Source organism: Furipterus horrens, unplaced genomic scaffold, assembly GCF_987537825.1.
Source record: "Furipterus horrens unplaced genomic scaffold, mFurHor1.1.pri manual_scaffold_4, whole genome shotgun sequence".
NCBI lineage: Eukaryota > Metazoa > Chordata > Mammalia > Chiroptera > Furipteridae > Furipterus > Furipterus horrens.
Window position 1 is genome coordinate 3,393,975 of NW_028327174.1, and position 24,316 is coordinate 3,418,290.

The 24,316-nt window shown below is 61.3% G+C and overlaps 1 protein-coding gene across 1 annotated transcript; it reads left to right on the plus strand.

Annotated features, from left to right (window-relative positions):
• Positions 1 to 6,069: 6,069 nt before the first annotated feature.
• SULT4A1 (sulfotransferase family 4A member 1) lies at positions 6,070 to 22,874 on the plus strand. The gene is made up of 7 exons (XM_090272277.1): positions 6,070 to 6,293; positions 11,844 to 11,974; positions 13,139 to 13,219; positions 13,718 to 13,844; positions 16,723 to 16,817; positions 18,572 to 18,710; positions 21,317 to 22,874. Exons 1-7 carry the CDS (start codon positions 6,125 to 6,127, stop codon positions 21,427 to 21,429), a joined length of 855 nt encoding a protein of 284 aa, XP_090128403.1. The 5' UTR covers positions 6,070 to 6,124; the 3' UTR covers positions 21,430 to 22,874.
• The last annotated feature ends 1,442 nt before the right edge of the window (positions 22,875 to 24,316 follow it).

Below are 24,316 nucleotides of genomic sequence, written 5' to 3' on the forward strand. Positions count from 1 at the left end.
CGGGACAGACACCACTCACCCTGCACAGGGGCAGCCCGAGCTCGCAGGGGGCGGTCCATGTCCCCGCCCCGCCCGATCCCCGCCAGTCCTGCCTCTTCCCAGCTGTCCCCTGGGCGGGGTCTCTTCCCAGCCTGGCTCCCTGCGGGGTCCCTCCCACACGAGTCACAGCCATTTGTTTACCAAGGACACCTGCGCAGCCCTCCCCGGAGCCTTCCTGGCAACCCAGCGCAGCCAGAAGAGGGCTCGGTCGGTCCCCCTCCTTGCAGGACCTGGGAGGAGTGTGACCTGGGGCTCGCTGTGTGTCCGGCTGCCCCCATGGCTTCACCGGCCCTCACCCAGCCCCGGGTGCCCACAGCTTGCCCTCACTGGCTTCTGCTTCCTCCGCAGCCTGCTGGCCCCCCGCAGCCTCCAGCCTGAGGCAGCCCCTTCGGCAGACCCTGCCAAGGAGCCCAGACCCGCCTCGTGCATCCGGCCTGAGGGGCGCCCGGCCGGGCCGGCCCAGTGACTGGTGCCATGTCTGCCCCCGGGAGTGAGGCCCAGCGCTGACGCCTCCCAGAGCCCGGATCCCGGAGCCTGGAGCCCAGAGCCCAGCCCGCGGCCCAGGCTGGGCACTGGACTTGTTGGCCCAGTGGAGGGCCAAGGGCAGCCTCCCTTTTTCCCTCTCAGACTCTTGTCCCAGACCGTGTGGGTGGGGGGCCCTTGGGAGCCAGAGGAGGCCGCCCCAGCCCCCTGCAGCCCCTGTTCCTTGGAGCCAGTTCGCTGGGGCCCGGGTACTTCTTCCTGGGTCACCCCAGGCCCTGTCCCGTCAGACAGAGAAAGAAAGCGGGAGCTGGCATGCATCCTGGCTCCGGAGTTTCCTCCTGAGGGGTGGGGGCAGCTCTGCTGAGGGGGGTCTGGGCGCCGCGGCGGGGATGCTCGCCTCAGAGGTGGGGGCGCCCGTGGGAGGCACGGGGCGGTGTGCCTCCCTCACATCCTCTCTCTGACTTCCGCTGTCCTGCGCCGGCCCTCGGGGCTGACCCCATGCGCTGCTCACTCCAGCAACCTTGATCTCTGACTTCCTACCGTGTCCACTCAGCCAGAGGCGACAGCCCCGCAGAGGGCGGAGAGGTCAGAGGGATTAAAATCTTTCCAGAATCCCAGCTGCACGTGCTTCTGCGGGGTGTCTACCAGCTGCCACCATCACAGCCCCCCATGTTCCACAGGAAGGTTGATGGTGCCGCCACCCCTCCCCTGTTCCCTCCCCTGTCCCCTCCCTCTCTCGGGCAGAGAGGACGCTGGGACAGCAGACTTTTTCTGGCCTCTTCCTGTCCTCAGAGCAGAACCCGCAGGGTCCCCCAGGCCAGGCCTTGAGATGGCTCAGCAGACGAAGCAGCCAGCCCAGGAATTGATCCGGGCCAGCCTTCCCTGACTTGTCCCCTCCACATCCTCCTGACACAGAGCCCTGAGGTGTTACAGAGAGGAGGAGGGATCCTGGGCCCTGAGTGCCGGTGTCCCTGGGTCTGAGTCCCTTTCAGCACCCAGCATTGACATGCCGGGGGAGGTCCCCTCCCCCCAACTCCCCCCTCCCCCATGCAGGAGGGAGACCAGAACATGAACGCTGCGGAGTAGCAATTGGAGGAAAGCAAACTCCCCTGGCAGACCCCCTTGCCTGGCAGGGACTGCTGCTCGGAAAGGGAGAGGGGACAGCCAAAGCGCCTTTGTTACACTTCTGCTCTGTGCCCGGCACCAGACTACGGGGGTCTCCTTTGTGCCTCACCCCGCCCCTGGCTGGGGTGGAGTCTGGAGAAAATCAGGGGAGCTGTGGGACATCACAGCACTCTCTGGATTCTGCACCATGACTCCCCCTCAGCCGTGCTCAAGTCATGGGTCCCCCAGCCTCCTCTTCCTCCCAGTGTCCCAGCCAAGGGCTTCCCCGGGCCCGGCAGCCCCGGCCCGGCTGTGACTCCCATCCTTGAACCCCACTCCTGGGCTGGCTGCCAGGCCCCTGGCCTGGTGTTCTGGGCACCAATTGCTGCTGGGTGTGTCCTGATGCCCAAGGTAGACCCCTGCCCCAAGCTCACATGTCTCTATTGCTGTTTCCGTGGAGGGAACAGGGACTCTAACTGTCACCGTGCAGGCCACTTTCAAGTTTACAAAGTCCATCCTCTCGCTTAATTCTCACGACAACCCTGGGAAGTCGCCATCTTCTCTTCCGTCTACGACTGAGGAAACTGAGGTGCAGAGAGGTTATGCTCATTGGTAGGTGGTGGAGCTGGGAATGCCCAAGGCGGAGCCCCAGGGAGTAGGAGGATCCCGACCACCACGGACCCACAGCCTCACGGCGCATCTTCTCTGTGACACTGCAGGTCCCCGCCCCCCCAAAGCCTCATTTCCTGTCTCTGAAGTCCGGGGCCTCCAGCTCTGCTCTGGGCCCACAGCATAGGCCATGCCCCGTGGTCAGAGGGAAGGGATTGAGTCCGTGAGGGGATGAGCCCCACGGGTGGGTTTCTAACTGGGTCTTTATGGAAGCCTGGACCTTGGGTCGGCAGAAAGTCAAGCCAGGAGAGGAGACTGCAGGCACAAAGACAGGTTGGGGGACGGGGGGGCCCGCGGTAAGTTAACCGACGAGTCTGAGGCTCCGAGGGGTGAAGTGCCCTGTCCTAGGCCACGCACAGCCAGTCAGTGGTGGAGACCCTGTTCAAGCTCAGGTCAGGCTGTGGTTCCACCCAGTCTGCACACGGGAATGCCAGTGGGGACACTGATGCTCAGGACCCTTCTGCAGATTCTGATGGAATTGACCTTGACCCGGACTTGTCTGAGCAGGAGCGTGGTTGGAGCCTGGAGTTCCTCCCGGGCACGGGCTGCCCCCGAGGACACCCTGTGGGGTGACCACCTGCCTGAGCCAGCACCCTGTGCCTCAGACTTGCTTAATGTCATCTGTGGCCAGCAGGCTGGGATGTGCCAATCTGTGGCTGTGGTCACATGACACTAGCGGGGCAGCCTGTGGTCTGGCACTAAATCCTGGCTACTTTGGGCATCCCAGGCAGACACCTCAGCCCCTCTCAGCTTTGCATCCCACCCACAAATCTGAATGTGTACACCAACCACCTGTTTGCTGGTGTTAAGATATAACCATTACTTTTCACTTGTGTTAATGTATTGGGGATATGTTTTTAAAGAAGTTCTTATCTTTTAGAGATTACCCTGAAATACAGATGAATGAAATGGCAGAACGCAGGAGATTTGCCTGAGAGCAATCCGGGTGTGGGGGGTAGTGGGTGAGAGGACAAGACGTGAGCTGCTAACACCCGAGCTGGGGTGCTGGGCCCATGGACGCTCATTGACTGTTCTCTGTAATTCTGTATGTGTTTGACCTTTCTGTAATAAATGAGTGCTTAACCTTAACACTTTGACAGTACATGCAGATAGAAGAATATGCATCAAGACGGCACAGAAAACAAAGCAGAAGCAGGGGCCGGGGCTGCGGTGGCTTCCCAGAGTCACAGACAGGAAGGGCGGTAGGATCCGGGCAAGCCGTCTGCGTTCAGCACCACGGACAGCGGCCCGCCACCGCCTTAAGGGATCTCGGGGCAGAGAATTTCCGGGTCCACCTTCTTTAGGAAGAGTCTCTCCAGGCAGAAAGCCATCCAGTCCCTTACACACCTCCAGAGATGCAGCGCTCACTACCCACGGGGCGGACCAGGCTTCCGTGGAACCCCTGGTGAGCCCAGGCTCTAAATCCTCAGCATATGCTCCCTTACCCCATCAGACTTCATTTATCACGCATGAGTTCCAATACAATTATTAAGAATTTCAAGATGGTGACCACAGAGCATTAAACCCCACATGCCGGGGCCTCCTGAGCCCAGGGCCCTGCAGGACCCCCACGCCCACCCCTCGCTGCACAACCAGAAGGCAGGCCCTGCCTCTCCATCTACCTCTCTCTCTCTACCGGTACCCACATCTGGATCCATCGACACTGTATCTGTATCACCAGTCACCACCACTGAGCGCAAGATAATGTTTCCTGCGCTCTGCAAGGGGCTCTCGCGTTCCTTCCCATTGGACCCTCTCATCTGGCCCAAACCACGCCCTTCTCTGGCCTCTGTCACCCTAGACCTCGCTTGGTCATGAATGGTGTGGGAATGGGGTATTGTGACGCACCGCCATTGGTACTTGGCTGCTTTTGTTCATCATTTTGATGGTGAAGTGCACCTGTGTGGTTGTGTGGACCGGTAGTTGTTTTTTAAAATCACTGTGTAGTAAGCATCTCATTGTGTGACTATATCACAATCTAGCCACTCTGCTGCCGATGGGCATTTTACTTGTTTCCGATTTTTGTCTGACACCTGCAAGTTGTTCCTAATTTGGCCTTTCCAGCTAGCTCCTCTGCCCTTTGGACCTATCCCTATAATTAAAAAAATACTTTGTTTTTGGGCTCAACAAGTTGTTTTAGGCTCCCCTTGTACTTTCTTTGCCCAGACCTGGAATTGACCTTTCTCCTTCAAGGAACCCCAATTCCTTCCTGTGGGGAAGGATTTAGCAACCAAGGTGTGTGAGCACAGTGGGCATGCCTAGTATTGCTGGAATACCAGTGCCTGGGGGCCTTGTCAGCAAAGATAAGAAGGAGATATTTTTTTAAAAATAATAAACTCCCGTCAATACCACAGGTTCCAATGCAGTGCCATGCAGTTCTCCCCTGTCTCCTGATTGTAGTGGGAACCCTCGTCTGAAGCATTGGCCAGTCATCATTTGCTCCGCTCCTCCAGCCTTCGGTTCATTGCCTCTGGGTGACACCTAATTGCTCTTTCTCCTGTCTTGGGGGCTTGGAATATCCTCTTTTGAATTTGTAAAGACACCCACAAGCCGCCCCAGTCAGGGTTCATTGCTCTTTCCCCGTCCTTGTCCCTGTGTACACAGGCACTCTCAGCCCAATGGCTGTGCGCCCCCCTTGCCAGACTGCAGGTGTCCCAGGCTAGAACCAGGAGGAAGGGCCCTGGCTGGGTGCTCAGTCGGTTAGAGCGTCGTCCTGATGCACCAAGGTCGCGGGTTTGATCCCCAGTCAGGGCACGTACAAGACTCGACCGATGATGCATCAATAAGTGGAACAACACATCGACGTCTCTCTCTCTCTCTCTCTCTCCCTCTCTCTGTTCCTTCCCCCCTTTCTCTGAAAATCAATTTTAAAAAATTATAGAGCAAGAAGGAGCGAGGGCGTAGGTCCTGCCCACCTGCTGTGCTCCAGCTCTTGCAGGCGTCAGGGTCATCTCCCTCCACCTTCCCGGCCACACCACACAGGGGCACAGACTGTCCTGTCCTTTTCATCTCTTCTCAGCTGCGGACAAGGAGCCTCAGAGAATGAGACCAGGGTTTCATGGTTTTAACCTGCGAGTTCCCCCAGCCCCGGGCATATAGTGGGTGCTTAATATATATTTGTTGAGGGAAACCTAAAACCTCTTTAGAATTCTGTTGTCCTCAAATTGCAGTCTGCATGAGAAGTACCTTATTAGATGCAGGTTTGGGGGCGCTATCTGGACAGAGGGTCTTTCAGGTTTGGGGCTGCAGGAAAATGCAGTTAACCCCCATCCCCTTCCGTCCCTAGGGGATGACGAGGCATGTTTTTCCTAGCACATGTCCCTGCTTGAGGTTACCTTGGATGTTCACAAACGTAAGCTCCGGGAGGGCCAGGAACCCGGGCCGGCCTGGGACAGAGCAGACGCTCCCTAAATACTGATTGAACGAACGAACGAGTCTTTAAGGTCCCTGCCGGCTGGAGACTTTCCTGAGCCCGCGTGGAGGCTCGCGGGGTGACGGAGGTACTGGCTGATGAATGAGCGCGTGGCGGAGGGCACAGGGGACACGGACCGCGCGCGGGTCCCCAGCGGTCCCCTGCGCACCGGCGGCTGGGTGCGGCGCGGGCCGGGCTCCGAAGTCCCGCCACGTCACGTCTGCGGAGAGCGGGCGGCGCGGCGGGCGGGGCCATGACGTCATACCGGCGGAGCGCAGTCTCCGCGCCGCCAGGGCGAGGCGGCGCCGTGACGTCACGTCTGCGGAGCGCCGCGCGGCGGCCGGCGGCGGGCGTGGGCGCGTGCGGGCGGCGGGCTGCGGGCGCGGCGCGGGGCGGACGGCAGCGGGCGGCGGCGGCATGGCGGAGAGCGAGGCGGAGACCCCCAGCACCCCGGGCGAGTTCGAGAGCAAGTACTTCGAGTTCCATGGCGTGCGCCTGCCGCCCTTCTGCCGCGGGAAGATGGAGGAGATCGCCAACTTCCCCGTGCGGCCCAGCGACGTGTGGATCGTCACCTACCCCAAGTCCGGTGAGCCCCGCGCGGCCCCCGCCCGCGTCCACGCCGCGGCCGGCCTCCGGTGTGGGGCCGGGAGGGCCGGGGCGCTCGCCGCCCACCCCTTACCTGGAGCCCTCCGGGGCGGGATCGGGGGCGGCCCGCATGTGGGGGAACTTAAGGTCGGAGGCCTGTAGAGGTGGGTCCCGGTGTCCGTGGCTCAGGCCGGACCCCGTCCCGCGGGGATGGAGCCTGTTTGGCTGCAGCTGCCAGGAGGACAGGCCCAGGGCCGCCGCTCCTCCCTGCGTTCCCTCCCGTTACCTTGTTGGCTGTGTGACCTTGGACAGTTCCTTAACCTCTCTGTTCCTGGACCCGGTTCAGCCTTTGATGAGTGCAAAGTCCTGGTGGTCACCTGGAAAGGGGGATAAAACGGGCGTGGGGGCCGTGTACGACCCTCCTTGCCTGCGTGGACTCCCCGCGGGGGATGGGACCGGCCGTGCCAGGACTGTGCTGTGTTCCCTTGCTTCAGGGCTGACTGAATCACCCAGGTATCAGGCAGGACCCTGGGTCACCCAGATTTCCCAGCGTTAACTGGTGTCATTTTCCCGACAACCCCATTGTCTGGGCACTGAGGCTCCGAAAGGGGAAGTGGCTGGCCCAAGGTCACACAGCCGACGAGTGGCAGAGCCGGAGTTTAAGGCCAGGCCAGTGTGCAGCCAGGACCTGATGGGAGGGATTATCATCCTGCAGCGCCTCTTGGGAGGTCTGCAGGGCAAGAGGCAGGTTTCCCTTGTTGCCAGCGCTGGAGAGGGAGGGAGCGTGCGCTGCATCTGTAACAGCGCGGGGAGAAGCTGGCCAGCCTGGAGGTCACTAGGGCCTGCTGGGGGGAGGTGCTGGGAACAGCTGTGCAGGGTCCCAGACGCCCGAGGGCTGGGCCGGACCCTCCGGGGAAGACTAGGGAAGGGGCTGTGAGTGGAGGGCTGGGGAACCCTGGGGGTGGTGGGGCGCTTGAAGAAGAGAGGTCTGGAGGCACTCTGGCTGCCCTCGTGGGGGGAGGAAGGAAGCTGGGCGCACCGCCACCGCTGTGGCCAGGGACTTCCCTTCCCCTGAAGCCACAGCCCCGTACCCCACCCCATGGCCCAGGGTGGTGGGAGCAGGGTGGGTGGCTTGGAACTTTTCAGATTTTTAGAGCCGTAGAAAATGTAGGTGCTACGAGAACTCCAGTCCGAGGCACCCCATTATGTGGGTTCCATAAAGACTGAAAGCAGCCTCACGTCACTTTAGGACGGGGCTTGCCTCCGGCTGAATTGTGAAAAGCCTGGCTTGGGGAGTTCTCTAGGATTTGGGGGTTGCCGGTGAGGGACTGTGTTGCTACCTCCGTTTTACAGTGAGGGAGCTGTCAGGCGGCAGGAGGCGCGGGCCGGGGCTTACTTGGGAAGCTAGGTGCGTGGGGCTTGTGGGGGCTGCTTTGGGGGGGCCCTGGCAGCAGGGCCCTTTCTGGGCATCTGGCTGGGAATGAGGCGTTAGCTTAAGGAAGTTTTCTCGATGATCAAAACTCACATCTTGTCTGTCACTTGGTTGTTTCGGAGCAGACAAGGGCAACCCCTTTCACAAGGAGAGCAAGCACTTGGCTCTCCCCCGGGGACGGAAAACCCAGCAGTGGCCCCGGGACCGGCGTGCGGGGTTCTTTACCCAGAGCCCTTGGGAGCCTCCCTTTTAAAACTTGGCATTTGCCTCAGCCCCTGTGGCCTTTCCTGACTCTTACTGTTCCTCCGTGTGCGCCCTGCCTGCGTCTCTTCCCTTTTGTGCCTGAGGGTGGGGCCCCCTGAGGACTGCCTGCTGGGACTGCATGTGAGCCAGGAGTATGTAGCCTTAATAACCTGCCACGCTCCAAGCCTCGTAGCTCCCAGCCGTGTGTCTGTCATTCTGGCACCTTCTCCCCAAGGCTCTGCGAGGTAGGACCGGGGGCTCCTGTCTCCCAGATGGGGGAACAGAGGACCTGGGAGGTGAAGTGACGTGCCCAAGCTCACGTGGCTGGACCAAGGCTGAGCTGAGGGGACCGAGAGGCTGGGAGTGAATGAAGGTGAAGCGGAGGCTGGTGTTTCCTGTTTCTTTTTTACTTTCTTCCTAGTTATTAACCTCGTCCCAGTCCACCGTCCGCCCCGTCCCACGGGATGGTGACAGGGTCAGGGGGACGTTTTCTCAGGAACGGTGGCTGCGCTGGCTTTATACCAGGGCTTCTGAAGGCTTCGCCTCTCCCTGCCCCACCATCGGGGGTGTTCGGTATATGAAATGGTCACGGGCACCAAAGAACTGGTCCCTCCCAAACATCTGCCCTGAGAGCTTCTCTCAACCAGAGAAAAAGGGACCTGGAAGTCACCTCCAGTGGCAGCTGGCGTAGCAGGAAGAGTGGGGCTGGGGTCAGGGTCCAGGTTCTTGCAGATGGTTGGTCTCAGGCGAGTCCGAGCTGCTGTTTCTCTGGCTGTGAAACCCAGAGCTTCAGCTGCCCAGTGGTGGGGGTGGCCCCAGCTCCTGGGCCCTTTGAAGGACTGTGACTTTGAACACGGGCCAGTCGCAGTGTGGAACGGGACCTGGAATGCTCACTGGGCCAGTTACCAAGTCCTGGGGGCTGGTGCTCGGCGGTGGCAATCCACGAGGAGATCTCGCGCCTCCTCTTGGAGGCTTCGGGGCCTCTCCCCCGTCTCTCCGGTGCCTTGTGGCCTTTGGAAAGCCACGAGGGCAGCCAGACTCAGACCCCAAGGAGGAAGGAGGATCATGCCTTCTTTCCACGTGCTTTATAGCATGGAAGTCTGAGGCCACGTAGGGAGTTGAAGGTTTTTGTCACTGTTCAGAGTCCTCTGCAGGTGGGCTTCAGGTACCCCGGTTCCCATTTCCTTTCCCTTGTCCCCCTTCCTTCCCCCCACCCCCACCCCACCAGGACTGGGTCTGTAGGAGGCACCAGTGTTTAGAGATAAGAGCCTGGCTTTGGAGCTGGAAGTCCTGGATTTGAATGTTGCCTTTCTGCTTGCCACTTGGGTGACCCTGGCAAGTGACCTCACCCCTGTGAGCTGTGGTGTCTGCAGGGTCGGCGAGACCACCTCACTGCCTTGCTGGGTGGCTCCGGGGCTCAGTGAAGTGACAGGGGAAGGCTCCCCCCCGTGCCAGGTCTGAGGGAGGCGCACGGTGTCTGCCGGCGTGCATCTTAGCTGCTGAGAAGTTGCTGTAAGTCTTCGGTCCTCTGTGGAGTGGGTCTTTCTTCCCTCTAGCTGCCTAGATTTGACCTTCGAATTTGGCACTTACTACAATATGTCTAGGTGTGTTTTTTTTTCAGGGTGAGGATACTTACCTTGCCTGGGTTTTTCTGAACTGGCATCTGTGGTTTGATGTCTTTCATTCTTTCGGGAAAACTCAGCTATTATCTCTTCAGATATTTCTTCTCTTCTGTTCTTGCTCTTCTTCTGAGATTCCAATTCCCATTCCAGTTTCTGTTGACCAGTCTTCAGGTTAACTGCTTCTTTCTCCCACTGTGGCAGGTCTGGGTGCCCGTCAGAAGCGTCCTGTTTCTGTTCCTGTCAGGGCCCTGTGCCTGCCCCTCAGTCATGGTGCCCAGACGGCTGTCTGGAGTCTCGTGGGGACCGGTCAGCGTAGTTACCGTCACCATCTCTAGTCCGGCTTTTTCTGTGACCCTCATGTCACACCCTGCCTGCTGGCTCACTGCTCTGGTCCTGTGTGCCCCCGGGGTGGGCGGGCATGCAGTGTGCCCTCCAGTTGAGTCCCCGAGAGCTGTTGAAGGTAAGCCGAGAGCTGCTCAGCCAGGGAACGGACGTGGGGGGCTGGAGAGAGGGCCTCTGGGCCGGTGGGCCGGGAGGTGGAGGGCTTCCTTCCGGCCCTCGCGAGGCTGGGCTTCTGGCACAGGTGTTTATGGAGGCGGGGGTCGGGCTTTGGAATGGATGCATCCATGTTGATGTAAGTCCATGTTAATGTGCAGAGAACGTCTGTTTGGGGCATTGCCTATGGGGGCTGCAGGGGTCAGTCTGGGGGGCACCAAAAATAGGCCCTGAAGACAGCACTGGGAGAGGCCGTTTCAGCTCTTCCCACAGTCCATTTCTGAGGGCACAGACCCCCCTGACCCCCGCCCCGTGCAGCTGCCCTGAGCTGCTGGGTGAATGGGCCTCATGAGTAGGGACGGGGTGGGGCCACACACAGGCTCTGTGACCGTGGGCACACGTAGGCCTTAGGAGTCGCATTTCTAAGTGGAGTGATGGTCCCCATCTCTCAGGGTGGTTGGGAGGCTCCCATGTTAACAGACAGAAGTTCTTTCTGTTTGGATTGAAGAACCGCCACACCATTTTCTTCCTTCAGGGCTTTTGCTCCAAAGCTGCCTCTTTCAGGAAGTCTTCCTTGATCCACAGATCCCTTTCTGATTACTCAGCACCCAGGGTTTGTTCGTGCATTCAGTAAAGGAATGTGCAGGTCATTCCTGGGCTACTGACGCAAGGCAGGCAGGGGGCAGGCTGAGGGGCGTCAGTCATGTGGCTGGTAGGGAGCCCTCACACCTGAAGGACGTGAGGGATGGGGGCGAGGGCTGCAGGCAGGGGGCAACCAGCTGATGCAGACAGCACCCTCCCGACCAGCAGGGAGGCCGGTAGGAGCTCAGTGGGTGAGAGAGGCAGTCAGAGAGGCGGGGGCACAAGCGAGGCTGACCGGCATGTGGGCCGTGGTGACGCCCTTTACTGTGAGGAGGTGCGGGGCCCGCGGAGGGTCTTCCCCGGCCAGGAAGGCGCCCTGGAGTCCCTGTTAGCACCGTCTCTCATGCTGCTTTGCGGAGAACAGACCAGAGGTGGGGTGAGTGGGGCAGAGCTGAGCGCTATGGGGGCTCCCCCGGGGGCAGCGCGGGAGGGTCTCCTCTGTGCGCACGTGATGGGGGAACCAGCCGTGTGTGAGGGGCGGGGCGGGAGGACGGTGAGTCTCCGTTTGGCCTGAGCGGTGGCCGAGGGTTGGGGGCTGTTTGCTGGGGGCAGGTGGGGCAGTGGGCGCCAGGCGTTCCCAGGTGGACGGCCGTGGGGGTGGGGTAGGTGTGGATCTGCTGTGGGATGGGTGGTTGCCGTCGCTGTGGGGTGGTCAGCGTTTTTAGGGGGCACAGGTGAGGAGCCAGCAACAGAGACCCAGACCCCAGGAGAGAAGGGACCAGAGCATTGAGGGGGAACTGGCTGGTCACGCCCGTTCCTTCTGAGACATCAGACCCGGTGCGGGCTGGGGACGGCCCTGGCTCACCAGTGACCTGGAGCTAAAAGCTCGCACGAAGGGGGGACCACACCCGGGCAGGAGGAAGAGCAGAGATCTGGTGTCCTTGTTCAGATCTAGCCGCCCTTCTCCCCGGGGTGCCCTAGGTCCAGGTTCCGGGGGAGCTCACCCACGGTCACCAAAGGGTGGGCTTCAGGCCAGTGTCCTTCCACTAGACTTGAGGTGCTCCTGGGACCCCCACCCGCATGGCCCCTCAGCCCCCTTCTGGGGTGCAGTGCTGAGAAGGGGGCCGGCCCTGGGGCCCCCTCTGAGCGCCCGGCCCCGGGGCCTCTTCCCCCCCAGGCACGAGCCTGCTGCAGGAGGTGGTCTACCTGGTGAGCCAGGGCGCCGACCCCGACGAGATCGGCCTCATGAACATCGACGAGCAGCTCCCGGTCCTAGAGTACCCGCAGCCGGGCCTGGACATCATCAAGGTACTCTGGGCGGGCGCCCCCGGCCCCGGGCCCCTTCGGGGCGCTTCTGCCATTACACCAAGTGACAGTCCTCCCGAGGGGTCCGGGGCCCCAGGTGCCAGGAGCCGGACCTGAACCTGTGACGGTGACCCTGGAGTCAGGTTGGGGCGGCTCACAGGTGACTTCAGGGTGGAAAGGAGGCCGCGCCCCCATCCCTGTGCTTTGCCCCATCTGTCGAAGGAGCCGGGGAGGATGTATGTGCATCAAATACTCAGTGTCCAGATTGAAGTAAACGTTACCCCAGGGTCTCATCCATGGCGCCCTGAGGTGTATCTGGAACTTCCTCTCCATCACCCCTCTGCCCCCCCTTTAGTTCAGGTCTCCTTGCCGGCATGGCCCGCCTGCCCCTCCTCCCGCTCACTCAGCAGTCCGTGAACTCCAGTCCCTGCAGCCGGCCTCTGGGCCCCGCTCAGCTGCTCCCCGCGCTCGTGCGTGGCCGCGTGGACCCAGCCTGTGTTGGTGCGTCCACTGAGCCCGTCCGTGGAGCTGCCCTGGGTGCCCAGCACGGGCCGGCGCTGCCCTTGGCGTTGGGGTACAGCTGAGGACCCACTGACCACAGTCACGGCGCTCCCAGTGCTGACAGTGTAGCGAGGGCGCCTGACCGAGGGGACAGCGAGGGGGCGTGGTGGGTCAGTGGGGACCAGTGCTAGAAGGGGAGCAAAGCCGGCCTGGACAGGGTGGGCGTCGAGTGAGGTCCTGAAAGAGTGGAAGGGCTGGCTGAGTCGGGCAGAGGGACAGTGGGAGCAGACCCCCGAACCCTGGCCAAACAGCCTGGCCCGTCCCAGGAGCCCCCGGAAGGCCTAGGTGCCCGGATGGCTGTGAGAACCCAGCCGCCCCTCTGGGCCTCGTGCCTCCTCTGCTGTCCTTCAAGGCCTGTCCTGGGCCCTGGGCAGACCCCTGGTGTCAGGGGCAGACCACTCGGACGGCTGCCCGAGGGCAGGCCATGGCTCGCTCACACCCAGCCCAAGGCTCAGCTTAGAAGGGGTCGCATCTCAGGTGAGAAGTTTGTCAGGTGGAGTGCTGGTCCCTGCCGTCCAAGACCCTCCCTGCCTGGCCCCCATGAGAAAGGCCCTGTGACCTGTGTCCCCTCTGACCTTTGACACCTCTCCACTGACCATGCTGCAGGAGCTCACGTCTCCCCGCCTCATCAAAAGCCACCTCCCCTACCGCTTCCTGCCCTCGGATCTCCACAACGGTGACTCCAAGGTAATGCCCTGCTCTCTGCTCCCCCACCCCACCCTGGGCTGGGTTCCTAACAAGCGCGTGAGCCGAGGTGGAGCAAGACCCCCCAGTTCAGGCTGTGTACCCCTGGCAGAACCCGTATCTCCAGCATTTTATTCATGTTTCTAACTGAACTTGGACTTGACCAGCCTAAGTCCCGCATCTGCCCATCCAAGGCTGAGGATTCAGGGCTGATTTTTCCCGTTTTCTCAACTGTGCACGAGGCCTACAAGGCCCATCATTCTCATCACCAGCATCAGGACCGGAATTCTTCTGTCTTCCGCTAAGATTAAAATGGAGCTGGAGGATAGAAATATAATGAGATGCTCAAGGAACTGTCCTAGCAGATGCCGTTGTGGGGACAAGGTCGCATCTCTGCTGAGACAGGAACCGTGCGGCGCCTGCGGGCTGGTCTGTGGGCAGGGGCGGGGCTCCCGGCTCCCGGTCCTCCTGCCCGACCCCCTTCCCCCCCTCCCCTCACAGGTTATATACATGGCCCGGAACCCCAAGGACCTGGTGGTGTCCTATTACCAGTTCCACCGCTCGCTGCGCACCATGAGCTACCGAGGCACTTTCCAGGAGTTCTGCCGGAGGTTCATGAACGATAAGCGTGAGTGTGTCTGCCTGTGGGGACGCACAGCGGTGACGCCCAGTGTCCCCCAGACGCCGACGGGGGCTGGTGCTGTGACTGCATCCCCCAGTTCTGACCGGGCCTGCGTTCTCTGGGCTAAGGGGCGACAGGAAGCTTGTCTGAGGTCGCAGCTCACGCACTGCAGAGCGGGTGTCCTACTCAGGAGCCCTGCTCTCCCGCCCATGATGCTGGGGTCCTGAGAAGTTCCCCAGTAAAGAGCATCTCTCTTCCTGCCTGGAATACCAACGGGAAAAACAGAGGCCCAGCCATTTCGGTTATTGGTGACAGAGGCCAAGTGTGGGCCGTGGCTTCGTGTGAGAGCCCCATGGGCCTTCAGCTGGATTTGAGGATCAGGCAGGCGTAGCCCCTTGCCCCAGGCCAGTGTGACCCAGAGTAGGGGACCCTTCGGGGGAGCGGAGGGCAGTGCTCTGTGCAGGAGGCTCGTTCCCAGGGGAGAAGGTGAGCCAGGGCCCTTCCACGGGCGGAGAGGGAGCTGTCTCCCTGTCAGTGGGTCAGCCGGTCCTCACTGCAGTGCTGTTCCCTCCCCGGAGGTCGCTCCCCGATGACCAGCCGTGGCTCCTCTGGGCGCCCTTCCTGGACCGCAAGTGGGCAGTTTATCGGGTTTGCACCCAGGAGGGTTTTTAATGGGTCACATCCCCGCTTGAATTAAATCTGCTCCGAGGCTGTTTCGTACCCAAGTGTGAACATACACTCCCTGTTTTGTTTCCCAGCTCCAGTAGCACTCAGCCTCGTTGTCCCCTGTCTGCAGGGAGGTTATGTGATGGGATTAGGGTCAGGCACACGGCAGACACCCGGGAACACGGTGCCCCAGGTGTGCGTGGGCCCGGGGCAGCCAAGCCGGAGCCGCACCCCACCGCCCAGGGCCCGGGAGACCGTCCTCCCTTGTGCACGGAGGCGCGTGTGGCCCGGAGTCTGCAGGCCTGGAGCCGGGCTGTCCCTCCCATGGCGTCTGCTGCAGCTGCGCCCGGGGGCAGCGGGAGAGGGAGACGGGCCCAGAGCAGGCCACGGCCTGGCCCCTAGGGCCCCTGGGACCTGACGAAGGCTCTGCTCCCTGTCTGGCTTAGGCCCTTCATAGTCTGCCAGGCTTTGGAACAGGCTGCCCTCGTGGTTCCCAGAGCCATGTTTTTAAGTCCCAGCATGCACCTGTCTGGAGAAGCAGCCACCTGTGTGGGGACAATGCTGTCACAAGTAACAGGTGTCCAGCAAGTTCAAATCCCCACGTGGTGTGGGGCTTCCAGCTTCCTGCTCAGGCCAGAGCAGTTAAAAGTTATCCCAGAGCAGCCCCACCCACGATCTGAAGGTCACAGCACTGTCCAGCACCAAAGTTCGAGGCCATGGACTGTCCCCGAGGTCCCACAAGTTGTTTTCTTTAGCCTGTGTTCCCAGCCAGGGCCCCACATCTAGGCTCCAAAGGGCCCCTTGCGGGCTCTTCTCTGTCCAAGGTGCTGAAATTTCGAATAATAAGGTGTGGAGGTGGGGCAGTGAAATGACACCATTGACTAAGAGTGCAAGGTCAGGGGACCCACAAGAGAGCCGGCACTTGGGTGTTGTAACCCAGGTACTCTGAGGGGCCTGCCTAGGTGACAGGAGCCGCTCTGGGGCAGCGTCCCTCCTGGAGCGGGCCCTGGGAGCTGTCCCTCTCCCAGTAATGCGCTGGGGTCAGCACGGTAGCCGCTCAGGGCAGGGGGACCCCAGAGAAGAGTGGGAGGTGCCCCGGGGGAGCCCCCTCCCCGTAAGGCCCACACCCACTCTGCAGCTGCCAGCCGGGCTGAGAGGTGCAGGCGCGTGTTCCCGTGTGCGGGCACGGCTGTCCTCGCGTCCTCGGGGCCCCGAGTCGCCCCTCCCGGCCAGCTCCACATCACGCCCTGTGGTCATACCTGTTTTGTGAGCCCCCTCTTGGATGAGGGGGATTCTCTGTGCCCCTCGTTTGTGGCCGAGGCTCCCGCAGTGCCCAGGGCCTAGGGCCCCGGCCCACGGCCATTAGCCGGCGGTGAGGAGGCGCCGCTCCCTCCTCTGGACGCTGCCTTGTCCTGTCTAACGCGGGAGCTGGCCTGGCCGTGTTGAACGCCCGCCCTGCGTGCAGGGGTGGGCGCGGGCGGGCCAGGCTGGCCGTGGGAAGGGTAGAGCCCCTGCGGGGTTGGGGCGCCGGCAGAGGCCCCGGTCTACCTGGCCGTGGGTCCCGAGCGAGGCCTCCGGCCAGATCCCCGTTCTTTGCTTTCCATTCACTCCTGCCCACCCGGCCCCCCCTTCCAGGGCTCCTGCCTCATTGGGGGAGGCCCTTCTGCTGCGACCCCCTCAGACCGCGCCTCCGCGCCCCGTCCCCGGCTGAGCCGGCTCCCTCACTGCTGCCACCTGCTGGCGACATGGCAGCCTGGCGCGGGGCAGCAGTCGGGCACTCCGGGCAGGGCCCGGGGCGGGGCTCTTAGTCCCCTGCATCCCACCCCAACCGGCCGGCAGTGACGGGCCCGTGTCCCGGTTCCTCTGGGCATCAGTTCTTTTCTCCCCGTAACCATTCGTTGAACCCAGAAACTCGGGTGCTGGGGACCACCCATGTCTCAGGTGGGCAGAGGCCTTCACCCCAGTGTCAGGTCTTCACGTCATCGAGAAGGTGGGGGGGGGGGGCGGATGCTGCTGAGGACTGTTTGCGGGAGGGACACGCGCAGACGGGGGCGCGGCCCCGACCCCCACCGAGGAGAGCTTGGTGTCTCCTTCCTGAACCCCAGCCCCTAGGCAGGAGGAGGGGCACCTTCTGGGAGGCAGGGAGCAAAGCATCCCCCGCCCCCCTTGCACGCTTGCCCCCTGTGACATGTGACCCCCTGCCCCCTTGTGTCCCCAGTGGGTTACGGGTCCTGGTTTGAGCATGTGCAGGAGTTCTGGGAGCACCGCACAGACGCGAACGTGCTGTTCCTCAAGTATGAAGACATGCACCGGGTGAGTCCTGCGGGCCCTGGGGCTGAGGGGTGGGGCACCCCTGAGCGGGGCTCCCCCGGCGCCTGCGAGGCCCCCGCCCAGGCTTCAGAGTGCACCAGGCTTGCCGCCCGCCCCTGGGGGGAGCCCTGTTTCTTTCCTGCCCTAACAGAGGTGGCGCTGCAGCCAGACCCACCCGCTGCCCCCCAGCTCCTCTCTGTGTGCAGGTGACCCACTCGGGGCCGCGGGCCTGGGATGGCAGACTCCGGGTTTGTCACCTCTGGGCCTGTTTGCTTTGGGGCGGTGGCTCACCTGCTGAGACCCCATGGGCTGCCCTGTGACTCGATTCCCGTGACGCGGGAGGAGGAAAGGGTGTGAGGTGCTCGTTGAAAGGGGGCCGGGCTGGTGGCGGTGATGGAGTGGAGGTGCGGGGCCCGGCCCGTGCCCTCGGGAGCTCGCTGTCTGGAAGGGGGCTGACTTGTCATGTGTCGCACCGTCACCACGCTTGTCACCAACAGCTTTAGGGCCTTTCTGTGTGCTGAGTGCTATGTACAGTTCTTAGCGTGTGTTAGCGCACTCGATCCTGGGAGAGGCCGCCCTCTCTGCTGGGTCTGTAGCATCCGGAGAGGGACCGGCTGCGGCTTCTCTGTTCTCAGGACAGAAGCAGCCTTCCCAGACTGTCCCCCCATGCTCCGCTCCCCTTGGCTGGGGAGCCCGCAGAACTGGCTCCATTCCTGAAGTGCTCCAGCTGGGCTTGCCCCAGATCCCCCGCTGCTCTGTCAGGGTCCCCGTGACCTCCGGACACCGGTCAGTGCTCAGGAGTCACCTCTCCCGACCTCCTGGCAGCACAAGTCCGGCCATCACCGCACTGTCCTGTGTCCCTTCCCTTAAGGTTTGGGAAAAGTGTCAGGGCAGTTGGACAGGTCCCTTCAGTGCCGGCCTCTCAGAGGCTCCAGGACCTCGCGTGCTTGGTAGACCTGCCGGAGAGGACGCACAGCCTCAGCGTCTTCCTCACGTGACCCCGACACCGCACTTAGGGGGCTGCCTGTAACGGCTCAGGTTCTGGGCAGAATCCGTGGCGATGCCGGGGCTGAGAGCGGGGGTGCCTCGCACAGGGAGGCCTTGGCGCCACCCACGGGGTGTGTGACTCAGTGGACAACAGATCAGGAAACCCGTTCAGCACAGGCTCACGGCTGTGAGCAGGAGCCAGGTCCCCGCGGCACCTCGTCAGTGTGACAGCAGGCCTGAACCCAGGGAGGCGGTTACCTGAGGACCCGCTGCTCACCCAGGGGGAGAGGGGCAGGCCCGGGGACCCTCAGCGGAGCTTGTCCTGCTCCCGCAGTTGGGAGTGCTGGGCTCAGAGATGGCCTTCTGTCCGCGGGCCACCCGTGAGCACCTCTGGCTCCGGCCAAGCCAGCTCCTGCGGGGTGCGGGCTCCCCAGGGCCTCCCTGCTCTCCCTAGTGCCAGTCCCAATTCTAGCCAAGGGAGGGAAGGGCAGGGAAGAAGAGAGTGGCGGGGGTTGGCTCCTGGCACCGTCCCAGGCGGAGTTTTACTCTTTGCTGCTGTTTTAAAGTCACCACAGTGACAGCTCCCGTCTGCTTCCAGGGGCCCCCGAGGACCTGGGTTTGAATCTCAGATCTGCCACCTGAGAGTTGCCCTTGGGCCATTTCCTGACCCAGGGTTTCATTCTCTGAGCAGACCACCTCTGGCCCAGAGGCGGCGGTCAATGAAAGTGTTGCCTCTGACGGGCCGCCTGCTCTCTGCTCTTGTGTTCCAGGACCTGGTGACGATGGTGGAACAGCTGGCCAGGTTCCTGGGGGTGTCCTGTGACAAGGCCCAGCTGGAGTCCCTGATCGAGCACTGCCACCAGCTGGTGGACCAGTGCTGCAACGCCGAGGCCCTGCCCGTGGGCCGGGGTACGCGCCCCTGCCCAGGGTCCCAGGCCAGTTTCCCTCCTGCCCCTCGTCAGTGTCCCGCCGCCCCGGATCTCGTTTCCCCAGAGCTCTGTGCTCTGCGTGGGGCGGGAAGGCCACCTGGAAGCCGGCCCCTCGTGGCGCAGTGGAGCGCCCTCCCACGGCCGTTCGCAGTGTAACACAGCGAGCAGCGTTTTAGTTCACGGGAGGGCCGGCCGGCCGGCTTCAAGCAGGTGTCCTCCCAGGTGGCCCCACGAGCAGTGCCCGGGGCTGGGAAATCTCGAAGCCCACGGCATGGATCCCTCAGCCTTTCGCTGGCTTGGGGGACATTAAAGGCAGGTGGGTGAGAGGTCCCACGTGAGGAGGTGCCGTTTCCTGCACTGACCCTGACCCATGGGTGCTGGTGGCACAAATGGGGACGCGCCCCGCCGCTGGGCGGAGGGCTGAGAGCAGGAGGGGCGGGCCTCCCACAGCGTGGCCGGGCCCTGGGGCAGCTCCCTGGGTATGAGGCAGTTTGAGGTGGAGGAGGCCCTCCCGGCCGGCATCCCCTCCAGACCTGCCTGGGCGGCTTGACTGTGGAGAGCTCAGCAGTAAGTCCCCTCGACTTTGTGTGGTGGCCACGGCCACCCTTCTTGGTAAGAATGAGTCACCCCTGACACGTGGTGGTGGAGACCTGGGGCCAGTCCCCACCCAGATGGGTGACTCTGGAGCTCTCTCAGGCCACAGGAGTGCTGGAGGGGAGGGCGAAGAGATGCCACCGGGAGCGCCGGTCTCAGACAGGGTGATACCTGGGTGGTGGCACAAGGGCGGGGCTGTCATCCCAGCTGCCCTGCGCCCTGGGGTGTGGGTGCCTTCGGGCAGGCCCCTGCGCCTGACAGGCGTCCTGTCCTTCCTCTGCAAAGGGCTGGTCCTGGCTGCCGGGTGGCTAACGGGCTGTTCTGAAGGTCCAGTGGACCCTGCCTTCTTGTAAAGGCAGAGCGGTCCCCTCTCCAGGAAAAAAACACATCAAAATACCTGGCGATTTATTTCCTGGCTGCATCCTCACAGATGTGTATGATTTAGACTTCGTTTGCTTTTTTAGTTTTGCTTTTGCTCTGTTTCGTTACCGTTGGGTGTGACCTTCTCCAGAACACCCCTTTTGGTTTGTTTGCGTGGTCAGGAGCGTTGGACCGTCCTGCGCTCCGCATGCTCCTTCGGGGGTGTTTGTTTGCTGTGCCATTGTTCACCTTGGTTTTGCTTTATTTCAGTTCTTTGATTTTGTTTTCTTTTAGCACATTGCCTCTTTGCTCGGAAGACCTCCTTGCGTTGGTGAGGACGCAGGGGCTTGAGTAGCCAGCTGCATTGCTTAGATTTGATTCATGTCACAGCATAAATTGCACTGTCTTGATTCCAAATCCTAAACCAGGTGGGTGACTCCTTTGATGAGCTTCAGCTGCCTCAGCTGAGACAAATAATGATGGAAAAACATATTTGTAGTGTGGTTGGCCTAGATGCTTCTAAATTTCTCCCTTACGTATCGTTAACGGGAAGCAGGAACAGCTTCTCTGGTTCTTGTCCTCTCCAGCGCAGACATGTGATTTTCATTACCAAAGAGAAGAGCCTCGTCATGGTGCAGGTAGCAGTTTCGTACCTGCGGTCCTGCCAGGACAAGGCCGGCTGTCAGCTGTGGCGCTCATGAAGGGTATTTGCTGGAGACCCTCAGGGCTCTGGTCTCAGAGATGCTGATGGTGAAAATAATTCTGAATGAGCCTTTCAGTCCCCCCGAGGCCACTCCTGAACAACCCGGTGCTCCGATGGGCGGGTTCCCAGTTCCCAGAGCCGGGTGGCCGGCACCCCCGCTCCTGACATCTTCACGGTCCCCGTTAATTTTTGACCAGACCACCTGCAGAGTTTACAGTTAATGGGAAAGTGGGTGGGGGCTGCAGTTCGGGGGTCATTTTGAGCTCTCCGCCTGCATGAGCAGCGGCTGCCGGCGGGCTCCACGCCCCCAGGCATTGGCCTCCCTGCACTGTGGCCCCTGACTTACCTGGTGCGTAGTCGGGAGTTCCCGCTGCCGCGCACACTTGGCATCTGGTCACGAAAGCTAGTTGACACAGGGACTAGCCACTCCTCCCCGAGGTCACACGGGCAGGTTTCATTGATCTTCCTCCTCAGCCTGGAGGCTGCCTGCTCGCCATAGAATGCTCTGCCTTTTGGGTGTTTTTCCCTTTGTATATTCTCCAAAAGCAAGTGCCACCTTGGTGGGTAGTGATGTCACGGGGGCCCTACTCCACGTGGTGCTGGGTGGCAGATCCATACCGCAGACGCTGCCCACCCTCCGGGTGCTGACATCCACCGCTCTGTGCCCGGGTGTGGGGCCCAGCAGGGAACGGAAAAGAGGCCCTTGCAGTCCTGTGCATCCATGGTACTGGGCCACCGAGCGGGGAAAGGACGTCACGACGACAGACTCAGGGAAGCGGGTTCAGGTCGCCTGGCCTGCCCCCCAGGCCACATTTGGAGGGTCTAGGAATAGATGTGGAACCTTCCAGATCCATTTCCAAGGCTTCCTCTGGTTCAGCCGCTGGCCTGACGGCCCACGAACTCAGCACGTCTTCTCGTTTGTGTTTCAGGGAGAGTCGGGCTGTGGAAGGACCTGTTCACCGTGTCCATGAACGAGAAGTTCGATCTGGTGTACAAGCAGAAGATGGGGAAGTGCAGCCTCTCGTTTGACTTTTATTTATAAGAACAGCAACGGCACCCCTGCATGCTCGCAGTCCCCCACGCCATAGTTACGAGCCCCGGAGGCATGCATTCCTTACTCGCTGAACTGGCTCCGGAAGCGCCGTGGGTGCGGTGTGGGCACTCGGGGCGGGGAGCGCGGAGGAGGTGGGGAGGGGGCTCGTGTCCGGCCCGGAGCCGCTCCCCGCCGTTGGAGTCCGACATCCCTACGTGTCTGATCGCAAACATCGTCCAGATTGCCGTTCCGATGGCCGGCACCATAAGTTTAAAGTCTGTAACATACGCACTAGAACATCTGCCTTTTACAGCCCCACGTTATTTATTGTATTTTATAGAGCTTTTCACTGGAATCTAAATAAATGTCAGTATAAACCAATACAAATTTATTTCTGCGGGGACTCAGGAGCAAGCCACTCCTGAATGGTAGAAAGATCTCAGGGTGGACTTGACTTTTGCAGCTTTGTTCTGCGAGGCACAGCCGTGCGGTTCTCACCTGGCTCGGAGCCGAAGGTGAGGACCCGCATGAGGTGGGGGAGGGGGAGTCTGTCTCTTCCACTCGCGTGCAGTTCTTGGTAACCTCCTTGAAATGAAACTGTTCACCAGGGCATTTTCAAAAGCGATGCCCCTCTGCAGGAGACTTCAGCTACGAGGAGCCAGCAGGACATTTGGGCAGAAACCTGCCGGCAAGGCCAGCCGACCAGAGTCTGATCCATGACCGGAGTGTCTGCTCTGGAGACTCTGAGCCCTCAGAGTTTGCGTTCTTATTACTTACTGGTCTTTCTTTTGTTCCCTGAAGCAGAGACCTGCTTAAGCTGGCAAGCAGATACTTCTTAGTGAATTTCTGGGACTCCCGGTCTTTGTCTAGCATTCAGGCTGTTCCGGCCACACCCGAGGCGCTCAGCCGTGGAGATCCAGGTTGCAGGTGTAAGGCCCTGTTTCACGCAGACTGGCTGGCAGCCTCGCCCTGGTCTCTGTCCCGCACCTCAGTGCACCTGCGGGAGCAGAGGTGGTATGTTTACCCCACCCCCACCCCCACAACACACCTGCTTCCTTTCCTGGCCCACATCTGGCTGGAGTTGTGGCGGACCAGGCGAGCAGCTTGTGTGCACACTGTCCCTGTGGTGAGACCGACTGGGGTGGTCTCGGGCATTTATGTGGCTGGGAAGTGCCCGGAGAGGTGGCCAGGGGTCACCACTGCGTCGGGCGTCTGTTCTGTTCTGTGTCTTGGAAAAGGCGTGCTTTATTTGCAAAGGAGAGCAGCTGGAACAGCAGGTGGCATGTGGCGTTGCATGGTGGGCCGGCAGCACCTTTCCTGTGCGTCCGTGGGGGAAGCTGCTTTCTGTGAAATTTCTTTTCTATTTTTCTATTTTTCGTACTGTATGGATATGACTGAGCACCCACGTGAGACTTCTGTGCTTGCTTGCATCTTTAATAAAGACCTGCCCGAGGCCTGGTGTCCAGCGTGTGCTGATAGGTGGAGGGGCCCCATGTGGTCCCAGCACTTCAGGGCAACGTGAGGGTGAACCCCACTGACTCCCCTTCCCTGGGGCTGACCACACAGGGCCCCAGGCCCGTTCCACACAGATTCACCTTTCCAGGGGCTGGATCCACCTCAGCGTCCATCACCTTTCATATTGTCTGCGAGCTGAGATAGGAAAGAGGAAAGCCTGGGAGAGATTTGGGGGTGCAGGTGTCTCGGCCTTGGGAGGTTCCATTGTCAAGGTGGCATACCTCGGGGTGGTGAGATGGCACTGTGCTGGAAGCGTGACGTCTGTCTCCCTGATTCCGCATGGGAGGAAAGTCCAAGACGTTTTATCTGACAAAGCTTGGGTTTTCTGGGAAACCATGTTTCTTTTCCAATGGGCTAGTTCCTTTAAGTCTCAGGTGAAATCCCAGAATTGGTTTTGATACCTAGAATTACCCTAGATCTCAAGTTAGTTTATGGAATATCCAGTCTGTTATGTCCCAAGTGACTTCTAACCCCCCCCACCGCCCCAAATCGGAGAACCACGGTAAAGTCACGCGTCGAGAGGAAGGCAGCGCTAACCTGTGAAACGCCTCCGCTGGCCCAGCCTGGCTGCTACTGCACCTCGGTTATGATTCGTCCATTCAGCAAACACCTGAGCACCTATGCGGGGCCAGGTGCTGCTGTAGGCACTGGGGACAGTGAGCGGACCGCGCCATCACCACAGAACCCGAGGCGAGTTCAGGCTCATGGTGACACTGAGGGACCCAGGAAACAACTCCCGAAGGGCCAAGGGGATGAAGGAGGCCAGGGACCTAGGCTGGGAGCCCTCTGGGGGGGAGGCCGGGGGAGTGCACGGAGGCTGGGGTGGCTGGCAGCAGCTCTGGGAGGGCCTCCCAGGTCGTGAGCGTGCGGGTTCCGTGCGCACAGAAAGGAAGCCATGGGCGGGTTTGACCAAAGGAATGCTACCTGCTTTTTTAGAAGCTCCCTCGGGTGCTTGTGACCAGATTGCTGGCTGGGGGTGGAGGGCCTTGACCCTGGTGTGTGACTCAGGGTGGGGCAGTGTTAGGGCACCTGCAGGGCCCCCGTGACCCAACAGTCTGGTTCTAAGCCAGCGTTCGCGGGCAGTGTGTGTGGACCACACCCGTGGTTCCTGCCTCACCCACTTAGAGCTACAATGAAGTAACTCAAGGCGAGAGGCACAGCGAGCCTCCAGGCACGGCCAGTTCGGAGGATGCACGATGGGTGGGCAGCTGCACGGGTGCTGATGGCAGGTGAGCAGGGCCAGGGGGCAGAGAGAGGCCCTGGCAGACTCAGGGCTGCCGAAGCCCCGCCCTAGGGTTCCCGAGGGCCACCTCAGACCAGTGAGGTCCCAGAGAGGGTTCTGGGGACCAGCCCTGGCTTTTACTCCCCAACAGCTCCTCAG

Bases quoted from the DNA above. Each gene is read 5' to 3' on its own strand.
- SULT4A1 (XM_090272277.1), top strand. From the start codon at position 6,125: ATGGCGGAGAGCGAGGCGGAGACCCCCAGCACCCCGGGCGAGTTCGAG. The intron at 6,294-11,843 runs GTGAGCCCCGCG...CTTCCCCCCCAG, and splicing joins CGTCACCTACCCCAAGTCCG to GCACGAGCCTGCTGCAGGAG. The intron at 13,220-13,717 runs GTAATGCCCTGC...CTCCCCTCACAG, and splicing joins TCCACAACGGTGACTCCAAG to GTTATATACATGGCCCGGAA.